The 11683-nt window shown below is 44.7% G+C and overlaps 1 protein-coding gene across 1 annotated transcript; it reads right to left on the bottom strand.

Moving 5' to 3' along the window:
- Positions 1-537: 537 nt before the first annotated feature.
- Positions 538-10374, bottom strand: LOC310857306 (scavenger receptor cysteine-rich type 1 protein M130-like). The gene is made up of 8 exons (XM_083762919.1): positions 10258-10374; positions 8493-8779; positions 6840-6980; positions 4674-4944; positions 2019-2318; positions 1370-1765; positions 1125-1249; positions 538-977 (listed from the first exon to the last, which is right to left on the bottom strand). Exons 1-8 carry the CDS (start codon positions 10352-10354, stop codon positions 648-650), a joined length of 1947 nt encoding a protein of 648 aa, XP_083619045.1. The 5' UTR covers positions 10355-10374; the 3' UTR covers positions 538-647.
- Positions 10375-11683: the final 1309 nt, after the last annotated feature.

The raw sequence follows: 11683 nt of genomic DNA, 5'->3' as shown, positions 1-11683 counted from the left end.
TGACGTTTGGGACGGCTAATATTTGTAGTATTATACAGCGCCAGCATGGATGACTGACCGTGACACTAAATACATTGATTTAACCATGCCCCCATAACAAGCTAAATAAAAACGCAACAAGGCTTCCGTTTCAAAATCACATCTTCTGTCTGTCCTCGTTTAGCTTTGGTCTGTGTGGACTGGGAGGAATTATTTCTATTTACAACCACAAACACCAGGTAAAGTATCTTCTGTCTGTCTGTTCCTGTCAATCATTTTTTATTTTATTTTTTGCCCCTTTTTATCCCCAATTTCTATTTACAACCACAAACACCAGGTAAAGTACAGTACTTGTTCTTCTGTCTGTCTGTTCCTGTCAAAATTTTTTTTCTTTTCTTTTTTTCCCCCTTTTTTGCCCCCCCCCACACACATTTCTGTACATTGTCACAAGCTCACCTGGAGATCATACCGGGAGGATGTAGAGCCTTCATCTTACTACTACTTAGGATTATGTGCAGTGACTATATATATATCACCCTCCCCCGAACATGGGCCAAATGTGTTTGTGTAGATGCTCGACAAAGCCAGATGAGGTGGATTCGAACCCCCCTAGACTCCGCAATGGTGGGCACAGCTACTTTACTGTGCCACCCGAGCATCTCAAGTGTCTATGGGGCCTGGACTCCTGTCTCAGCACTGGGTCCAGCTTCAACAACTCCTTGTTGATCTATCTCTTCATACTGGTGGTATTCTGTCTCCTCACTGGGTCCAGCAGCTTCAACAACTACTTGTTGATCTATCTCTTCATAGTCTGAGTCTTCTGCCTCTTCAATGGGGCCAGATTCACCAACTACTTGTTCATCTATCACGTCATACTCGAGGCCAGATTCAGAATGAGAACTATCAACATTATAATACTCGATATCAATGTTCTCATTTTCGACATTATAATGAACCGTCGCAGTGTCCCACACTCCTGCATTATGTCTTCTGCTGGCCTGGAGAAACACAGAAACACCCAACGTTAAGTCACTGAATCACGTCTGGCTGAAAACCCTCCTATCTCTCTATTGTTTGTTTGTATGAAGACACTTTAACTGTCATTTATGTACATTCCAGTCTTGTGTTGTGTAAAGATGTATTACCTTCCAGAGACAATAGAGACAATGGATGGGTACCAGCACCAACAGCAGCACCACCACAGTGACTGTAACTCTGCTGCTGTTGTCCTCAGGTGTCAGAGGGACTGTAGGAGGGACTGTAGGAGGGACTGTGAAAAATAAAACATCATCAAATCATGTAAGAACATTTGATAAACCTTCATGTTTGATTGAATCATGCCTGACGGAGATTCATATTGTGAGTTTAAAGGTAATTTCATTCAGGTTACCTGTGACGGTGAGAGAGAGGATGTCGCTCTCAGAGGAGACATTGTGAGAAAACACGTTGGTGTGATTTATAACAACGTCGACGTGATAAGCACAGCTGTAATTCCCTTGGTGGCCGGGGCCTGCTTCGAAGAACAGGAAGTTGGCAGAGTGATTGACTGCTGGCTGGGTGTGGTTGTGTGTGCTGTTGGCTCCAGTGAAGGTGAGGTGGAAGGAGCCGTCTGGGTACTGTGGCAGGATGGAGCAGCTGATGCTGAAGTTGGAACCTTCCAACACCTGCTGCCCCTGCTGCTGGCCCTCAGAAACCCCGTTTAGAGACACCTGCTGCCCCTGCTGCTGGCCCTCAGAAACCCCGTTCAGAGTGGGGAAGACGCTGATGTTTGGCTTAAACAGAAGATCTGTAACAAGACACGAGTGATTGAATTATAGTACAGCAGATATTTACATTTACAGTATAGAGTAGCCAATGAGATGGAACCAAGATTAGAGATCCAACATATTGTATGGCTTTCTGTATGGCTTTTGCTGAAATTAGACGATGCAAAAAATGTTGTTTTAAATTCATTCAGAAAAAGAAAGATCCTGTTTCTATGCTGTAGATAGGTAGGTTAAGTGAGTAGGCAAGTAGACGGACGTCACTGTTTGTGTTACCTGAACAGATCACCTCCAATGTGACAGTGGAATTCTCAGACAGTGTCATTCCACACTCCCTCAGTGAAGCCTCGGTTCCAACACAGTCAGCTGTGATCCACCACACAGGTTGAACCGTTGAAGCAGGACTCCTTTGTGTTGAAACGTCAGATCCACAGTCCATCTGCCTACACACGACAGAGGATGACTCCAGGTTCCAGTCGGACTGACCATCCACGGGTCTCCAGTCTCCCTGGTGTTGCATCTCCAGTACACCACTACAGTTACTGCTTCCTCCCACCAGCCTGACGTCATCAGGCTCTGTACAGAGACAAGACCGTTACAAACCATTTAGAGCAGACATGCCTTGTGAGCCGAAAGTGTTCAGTTCTCCCACTCCATGTTAATGGATGGTGGTGTTCTGTTGGGACGCATACTTTGGTTAGACATAGCATTGGTCCGACTAGATTAAGGTTGGTGAGGGGTGCGTTAAAACGACCGGATTGAAGTTGGTGAGGGGTGCGTTAAGGGTTGAGAGAGGGTTAAGGTTAGGTTTAGGTGTGCTGCCCCGTGGGAGGTTAGGGTGAGGGTGAGGGTTTGAGATATCAGACCAATGGTATGTCTAACCAAAAGCATGCACCCGTTCTGTTAACAGATGGTGGGGATCTATTCCTAACACTGTCTAACACTAACACATGGTGAGCTGTCACTCCCAAGACGGCAAACGGGTGACTTCTTGTAACGGAATTGACCAAATGTCAAACTAAAAACTCAAAGTTTGAGCACGGAATATCTGCAATTTATATATGACGGGTGTCACTGGCTGTGGCACACCCGTTATGCCATGCTCAGCCAATCACAGCGCATAATGGGAATAACGGCACAGCTTCCAGCCAATCACAACGGCCAACCACATCGCCAATGTCGGCGCCATACATTTTGCTGCAATTCCGTCCTCAAAGTTAATTTTCCCTCCTCATATTTTGAGGACATTACTAAAATGATTAGATTATACCTGAGCAGGTGAGTCCAACAGTCATGTCAGGTGAGCAGGTCGTGTTTCTAGTTGAATCTGAGGTTCTACAGTCTAGGAGAACAGATTCGTTGCCTTCACACTGGAACTCTTTGGTCCACATCGAAGCGTTCAGCTCTCCATAGAGCGCCCCCTGGAGGACTGAAGGAGGCCCGCAGCCAAGATCCCTACAGACCACCTCTGCATCCTGCTGGTCAAAGTCATCTTCACACACTGAGACCCACGACTGGTTAGACTTCACCTCGACTCTGCCTGAACACACACTGGTCCCATTCACCAACCTCACAGAATCTGGAGAGAGAGAGAGAGAGAGAGAGAGAGAGAGAGAGAGAGAGAGAGAGAGAGAGAGAGAGAGAGAGAGAGAGAGAGAGAGAGAGAGAGAGAGAGAGGAGGAGGGAGAGAAGGGGGGTGTCAATGTACGTGTATCTTATTAAGGGCAATTATTGCAACATGTTTCAACACGCACGCGCATGCACGCACACACGCAGTGGAGTTGTGTAGGTGAAGTGGAGTGCACATTATTGTAATAGTGGAGGTCACTGTTTATGTGTTTTACCCGAACAGAACACCTCCAGTCTCTCAGTGGAATTACGAGACTCCTTTGCTCCACACTCCCTCAGTGAAGATTGAGATCCAACACATGGAATCTTCCACACAGGTTCAACGGTTGCATCAGACCTCCTTTGTGTTGAAACAGCAGAGCCGCAGTTCAGCTGTCTACACACTACAGATGATGACTTCAGGTTCCAGTCATAAATAGAACCAGCCGGTCTCCACTCTTCCTGGTGTTTCAGCTCCAGGATACCAGAACAGTTACTGGTTCCTCCCTCCAACATGACGTCACCAGGCTCTGTACAGTGGCAAAAAAGAAAATGAACTACTATTACTTTCATTGTTAAATAGGAATGTGAATTACAAGTATAGTTGGTATTTTACTGTTTTATCTCAGACTAGCAATGTCATTTTCATGTTTTAAACTAGAAATATGTGCTCCTCTGCATGAGCACAGGACTCCACCGACAATATAGACCGATTCACAGAGGGTTTCCTGGGTGCGGCCATTACTGAGGGTGTACCATTGAGTACTGCAGCACTGATTAGCTACACCTGGCCTACGGAGCACCTGCTCCATGGATTACCCCTCAGTAATGGCCGCGCCCAGGGCACCCCTCTGTGAATCGGTCTATAGTAGAGGTCAATCTTAGCCAATCAGGATGACATGTGAAATATTGGACAAGTCTCCCTTGATGACATTACTATAGAGGTAATCAGGGCCGCTGCTGGCCATTTGGGTGCCCTAAGCATAACATATTTGTGGTGCCTTGTGCTTTGTGGTGCGGTGCTGGATTACTTCTTCAATTCGACCAATTCCACAATTCAATTGGACTACGGTGGCAGCAGGAAGTACAAGGTAATAGCCTAAATAGCTCCAGTTTTACCACCTTGGTGATTCACAACCATATGCTTATATTGGATGTGATTTCTCATCCCATCAGAATCAAAGTAATCACAGACATGACAGTGTCTGCAGCTAGAGTACATTCCACTCACTGCACAGGGAAGTGAATGATGCCAGGCTGCAGGTGACCACAAACCAGTCACATTATGTGAAATTATTATGTTCTTTTCTAGATTATTATTACCTGAGCAGGCGAGTCCAACAGTCTTGTCAGGTGAGCAGGTCGTGTTTCTAGTTGAATCTGAGGTTCTACAGTCCAGGAGAGCAGATTCGTTGCCTTCACACTGGAACTCTTTGGTCCACATCGAAGCGTTCACTTCCCCATAGAGCGCCCCCTGGAGGACTGAAGGAGCCCCGCAGCCAAGCTCCCTACAGACCACCTCTGCATCCTGCTGGTCAAAGTCATCTTCACACACTGAGACCCACGACTGGTTAGACTTCACCTCGACTCTGCCTGAACACACACTGGTCCCATTCACCAACCTCACTGACTCTGGAGAGAGAGAGAGAGAGAGAGAGAGAGAGAGAGAGAGAGAGAGATCATTTTAATCATAGAACATTACACTTTTCCAGGACTGCTCCGCTCATCTCTGAAATGCAATTTTTTTAAGAGTGGGGATCTTAGTTGAGATCATTCAAGAATACATTTTCCAACATCACTGCGCACAAATAAGGAGTTGTCTAAATGTAATAACTAACTTTTTGTGTATTCATAATTCCTAACATGTCTCTGTAATGGACGGTCAGGACTCGGTAACCTATTAATATGTGAGCATTTTGTTGGTGGTACTTTATTTCGTACTTTAGGTTAATACAAGTAAAGAATGTGTAGCCCTCAGTGGCAAGGGAGGTGTGTGTTCTGTGTGACAGACAGACAGACAGACAGACAGACAGACAGACAGACAGACACCTGAACAGGTGTTACCTGAACAGATCACCTCCAGTCTGTGGGCTGAAGTATAAGATGCATTTGTTCCACAGTCCTTCAGTGAAGACTCAGAGCCAACACAGGGAGATGTTATCCACCATACAGGTTGATTTGTAGAACCAACCAGTCTTAGTGATGAAACAGCAGAACCACAGCCTAGCTGTCTACACACTACAGATGATGACTGCAGGGTCCAGTCAGAATCATCCACTGGTCTCAACCCATCATGGAGTTTCATCTCAAGTTTTCCAGCACAGTTACTGGTTCCTTCCACCAACCTGACATCTGTACAGAGACGAAAGTAAGCAGTAAAAACAAAATTAGAAAATGCATTACTTTCATTTTAAGTAATGGACACAAAAGATGCTACACATACTCGGAGTCGGATCATATAGGATACCGGATAAGTTTGTGAAAACTGTGGCCGAGTCTTACACACAGTATGTCCTGCAGGGGACACAGAAAGCACCACCGGTACGTTCCAAAAATATCTGTCAACCTAAATCAGAGTAAGTAAAGGGGCAGTGGATCAGGGGATAGAGTGGCCGGTAGAGTAGCCGGTTCGATGCTGGGTTCCCCCAGAGTTAGTGTAGGTTCTAAGTAGGTTAGACTAAAGGTGGTTGCACACCGGCCGCGTTTTTCTGAAAATCGATAGAAACGCAGCTAAAACTCCGAAAAACGCGCTCGGTGTGTGGGGACCTTAACTCTGCCATCGGTGTGTGGGTGAATGTAATGCACAATCTATGTAAAGCACTCTGGATAAAAGCACCATTTACCATTTAAAGCAAATCACACGCATGTTGAAAAGAATGCTAATTAAAGTTATTGAAATGAGACGCTGCTGTCATAGGAGGAGGAGGCAGAGGAGATGGGTCAGGTGGGTGTGTCCACATTTTAACACATACTGTACACCAGCGTTACTCAACCCGCGGGCCGCATGCGGCCCCTGCTTCATGTCTCTGCGGCCCATCGTGGTCATGCCAATGAAATGATAGTTTTTGTACTTTCAGTGTGGGGAAAGCATTTGCAATCGTGATGAGATTCAGCTGATATAGGAAAGTGTCCTGGTATCTGTTCTATTCTATTTTATGTTGTTCGTTTCATTAATGTATTTAAGTATTATTTTTGTTTGAGTATATATTGGCTTTACTGCATCATTGCACTGGTTACAGTTTGTTCTAGATCCTAGTGTTCATTTAAAATGAGAAATTCCTCTAAATCTGGGTAGTAAAAAAGAAAAGAATCAGGCCACAGCCCTGGCTCTCCTGGTCCCTCTGCACGTCCCTGATTACCTGAGCAGGTGAGTCCAACAGTCTTGTCAGGTGAGCAGGTGGTGTTTCTAGTTGAATCTGACCTACAGTCTAGGAGAGCAGATTCGTTGCCTTCACACTGGAACTCTGTGGTCCCCATTGAAGCGTTCACTTCCCCATAGAGCGCCCCCTGGAGGACTGAAGGAGGCCCGCAGTCAAGCTCCCTACAGACCACCTCTGCATCCTGCTGGTCAAAGTCATCTTCACACACTGAGACCCACGACTGGTTAGACTTCACCTCGACTCTGCCTGAACACACACTGGTCCCATTCACCAACCTCACAGACTCTGGAGAGAGAGAGAGAGAGAGAGAGAGAGAGAGAGAGAGAGAGACAAAGTGTGTTCAACATTTTCATTCATTAAAGGAAGGCTACAACAGATGAAAACATGAGGACACACACACACACACACACACACACACATACACACAATTTATAATGTAGGCATTTAGCAGACGCTCTTGACCCATTCAGGACGGGAACCCGTTTGGTGTTTTAAGCATTGTGTTATACTTTAGTTATTGAAAAGCGCAGCACTAGCTTGTAGATCTGCTTTTTTTAAATTGTGAAAACGTGTGCAAATCTTTGGATTTAAATTATTTCAGAGCAAACGTTTTTATTTCATATGTTCGCTTCTGGGGGTCCCTGGAACAACATATTTTCAGATATGCCAGCCACATACATATAATTCTGGGGGTCCTTGACATGAATTAGTTTGAGAACCACTGACATAGAAACGTAGGTTTTTCATTTGTAAAATAGTCCTCAGGTCTAATTGGGTTAAATTAATCCAGAGCGATTTACAGTAAGCAAGAACAACACGGTAATACAGCAAATACATAACACACACACACACGCACACACAGATAGACATGAATCAACGGATGGACAGACGTATGGGGACAGACAGACAGACAGACAGACAAGCCAGATCAATTTAATAGCAGACTGTACAGATTACTGTTATTGTTGAAGTATTGTTTGTGTTACCTGAACAGATCACCTCCAGACTGTCATAGGACCTGTCAGACCCCATTGCTCCACACTCTCTCAGTGAAGACTCAGTACCATCACAGGAAGATATAATCGACCATACATCAGTATCATCAGCAGAACTACTTTGTGTCGACAGAGCAGAGCCACAGTCTATCTGCCGACACACTACAGATGCTGCCTTCAGGTTCAAGACAGACTTCTGACCAACCCCTCGTCTCCATTCTCTCTGGTGTTTGATCTCCAGTCCACCAGTACAGTTACTGCTTCCTCCCACCAACCTAACATCATCAGGCCCTGTACAGAGACAAGTGAGAATACCGTAAGTACAGTTAAACAAAGTACTATTACTTTTCCTTACAAAACAATCCTAACAAAGCGTGTAGATTGTTATGTCAGGCTATCGAAACCACATCCTTGTGTTTGTTTTCTGTTTGAACTGATTCTAGCCCCTCCCACATCCAGAGTCTGTGTCCATAGTCGTTTCATAGTGTCTGAGCAAATAGACAATGTGTCTAATTTTACGTCATGCTGATGTGCCCCTCACTTCACATGGGTGTGATTTTTCAAATAAGATTTTACTTTGTAAAGCATGTAACCGTTGTCCTATTTTTGTCCAGCTATGTCCAGCTTTCAGAGTTTACACAAACATTGGAGACAAAAGTGTGTAAACCCAAACATTGAGGACAAAAGTGATGATGTATAATGATAAGAGCGCCCCTCACTTACACACAGGTGTGATTTGTATTATTACCTGAGCAGGTGAGTCCAACAGTCTTGTCAGGTGAGCAGGTGGTGTTTCTAGTTGAATCTGACCTACAGTCCAGGAGAACAGACTCGTTGCCTTGACACAGGAACTCTGTGGTCCCCATTGAAGCGTTCACTTCTCCATAGAGCGCCCCCTGGAGGACTGAAGGAGGCCCGCAGTCAAGCTCCCTACAGACCACCTCTGCATCCTGCTGGTCAAAGTCATCTTCACACACTGAGACCCACGACTGGTTAGACTTCACCTCGACTCTGCCTGAACACACACTGGTCCCATTCACCAACCTCACAGACTCTGGAGAGAGAGAGAGAGAGAGAGAGAGAGAGAGAGAGAGAGATCATTTTAATCAAGAACATTAATGAGAATCATTTGAATAGAATGAAGGCGTGAACGAAGTATGCCATTGTTACAGGAGGCTATTGATCTGTTATCAGCTAGGCAAAGCAGTAGCCATGCAGTGGGAAATCAGCTTTCGATGGGCACAGTCTAAGATGAAATAAATATCGCTTTTGTGAGGCAGGTTGTCGCAGACCCCCAGTGAATGGGCTCCAATTTTGACAACCCGTGCCCTGCACGGTCCATAGACCGTCCAGTCACCAGCGATTATATCAGAATACAAACCAGACCCGCCCCACCCGTCAAATTAGGGACCCGTTGTAAGCCCCGTTACCCGTGATTACATACAGTAAATAGCCTACAGCCAGTCACTCAATTTAAAACTGTGTTAAAATGCTTTTAACACAAGACAGCAGCCGTCAACCATAGCGGTACATTCAGTGGTCAAGTTCGTTCATAAATCTACACGTCAAGTGAAGAACGGAGGAGTGAGCTTTCCATATAGCCACGCGCCAGAACGTGCATACATGCAGTACGCATGTGTCGTTGTTTGCATTGTCAGATGATTTTTATTTGAAGGTTAAACAGGATGATAAATGTGTTTTTGTGAGTTAAGTCAACTGACCGGCGTGCTGTGTTAAGTTACGTGCTAGTGCTATGAGGATGATATCCCAAAGCGCCCTCCCGCTCATAAAACATATGTTGGACTCGGGCCGTAAATTAAAGCCCTTTATAAGTTTGCAGCATGTGTGTGTGTGTGTGTGTGTGTGTGTGTGTGTGTTGTGGTGTTCACTGTGTACCAGTGTCTGGCCAGCAGCTACGATCCGAATCTCTGGTGTTTACACAGAAACGCTAATAAACAACTTAAATGTTAAAAACAGGCGTTGTGGTTGTGTGTATATGCTAATGGTCAATGCCCGTGTGCAGAGCAATTGCTCAAGCCACTGAGGAGAACCATCCAGAACAGACAGGAGTGACTGCCTGACTGACCGGTTTCCTTATTATAGTAGGATAGGATAGTGAAGGTAGCAGATCTACAAGCTCACAATGTGTCACATCGGAACATGTTGTGAACTTGTAGATCTGCTATTTTCACTGTATTTGAAAGTGCATTTAAGTGGTTAAACTTTTCCCTTCCTAGAGATGTCTTTGAAATGTAGTGGAGTAAAAGTATACAAAAATAGAAGTACTTAAGTAATAGTACTCAATACAAGTAAACATACTTTGCTACTGTCCACCACTGTGCATAACAGACACGGACATGAGTTTCAACAAAGACACAGACAGACAGACAGACAGACAGACAGACAGACAGACAGACAGACAGACAGACAGACAGACAGACAGACAGACAGACAGACAGACAGACAGACAGACAGACCAATTAAATGAACTGTACAGATTACAGTCATTGCTGAAGTGATTGTTAGTGTTACCTGAACAGAATACCTCCAGGATCGTACGGGAAGTATCAGACGTCTTTGTTCCACACTCCCTCAGTGAAGATTCAGATCCATCACAGGACACTGTCATCTTCCATACCGGTTGATATTCTGAAGTATGATCATAATCAATGACATCATCATCCTCACTCCATCGTGTTGAAACAGCAGAGCCACACTCCATCTGCCTACACACTACAGAGGATGACTGCAGGGTCCAGTCAGACCGACCATCCACAGGTTTCCAGTCTCCCTGGTGTTGCGTCTCCAGTCGACCAGTACACTTACTGCTTCCTCCCACCAGCCTGACAGGCTCTGTACAGAGACAAGGGAGTAAGTAGTACAACAACGTTTTATTTCATCAAAAACTAAAAGTGTCGTTATCTCAGAGAGTCAGTGTTTTTTTTAATATCTTCAATATATTTAAGTTGATACTTTTTGAGTGGTGCCACTCCTACAACCAGCAATGTCCGTGTCCGCCTAACTATGTGTGTCTGTGACGTTAATGTTAATGAGCACGAGAATGAGTACCAGTAGGGGCGCTGTTGTGCGCTGTTGTGCCAGAAACAGAGAGAGAGTGCTACTGATGAGAGAGGGGGAGGGGGGGGGGGGGGGAGTTGCACCACTCAGTTCACACAGGTGTGATTTTTTTCTCATGTATCTCGTTTGTGTTATATTATAGTAAAATATGTATCTTGTTTTGTCAAGCCCAATATGTCATGACATGAAAAAAACTGATTTAACCATAATAACAGTCACAAAAAGGCCAATATAACTGCATGAGGAACGCTTTAAACTATTTATTTATGAACGTGGAAAACTCTCCCTCTCTCTCATCTGTGCATGAACCCTTGTTTCTCTTCTGTCTGTGCGTAGGGGACACATTGTTACGGCTCGCTCCTCCTCCTAACCTTCACAAATCACATCCATGTACTGTGACAATGTGCACGAGCAACACGCGTTATCACACTAAACACAATGTGCACGTTCAACATTAATATGGAGTTGTAAACATTGACATGGAGTTGTAAACATTGACATGGAGTTGTAAACATTAATATGGAGTTGTAAACATTAACATGGAGTTGTAAACATTGACATGGAGTTGTAAACATTGACAACTGCTTTGACAGCAGGGGGAGGCGGGGCTGTGTGTTATTTGCAGAGCCCTCCATACCTAGCGTGATGAACATATAGACAGTTGCAACCATTTTCTTTCTAACAGCAAATTATGAAGTGGTTATTGTGGCGATTTATAATATATATATATACGGTATATATATATATATATATATATATATATATATATATATAATAATTACCTAAGCAGGTGAGTCCAACAGTCTTGTCAGGTGAGCAGGTGTTTCTAGTCGAGTCTGAGGTTCTACAGTCCAGGAGAACAGACTCACTGCCGTCACAC

The sequence above is a fragment of the Protomyctophum parallelum genome, assembly GCF_964188405.1.
Source record: "Protomyctophum parallelum genome assembly, chromosome: 4".
Taxonomy (NCBI): domain Eukaryota; kingdom Metazoa; phylum Chordata; class Actinopteri; order Myctophiformes; family Myctophidae; genus Protomyctophum; species Protomyctophum parallelum.
The sequence above is the reverse complement of the archived record's forward strand: the minus strand, read 5'-3'. Positions and strand labels throughout refer to the sequence as shown.

Excerpts from the sequence above, each read along its gene's own strand:
- LOC310857306 (XM_083762919.1), bottom strand. The coding sequence starts at position 10,354 with ATGACAGTGTCCTGTGATGGATCTGAATCTTCACTGAGGGAGTGTGGA. Across the intron at positions 6,981-8,492 it reads CCTGCTCACCTGACAAGACT|TCAGGCAGAGTCGAGGTGAA; the intron begins GTTGGACTCACC and ends ACCAGTGTGTGT. Across the intron at positions 1,766-2,018 it reads ATTGGAGGTGATCTGTTCAG|ATCTTCTGTTTAAGCCAAAC; the intron begins GTAACACAAACA and ends GTCTTGTTACAG.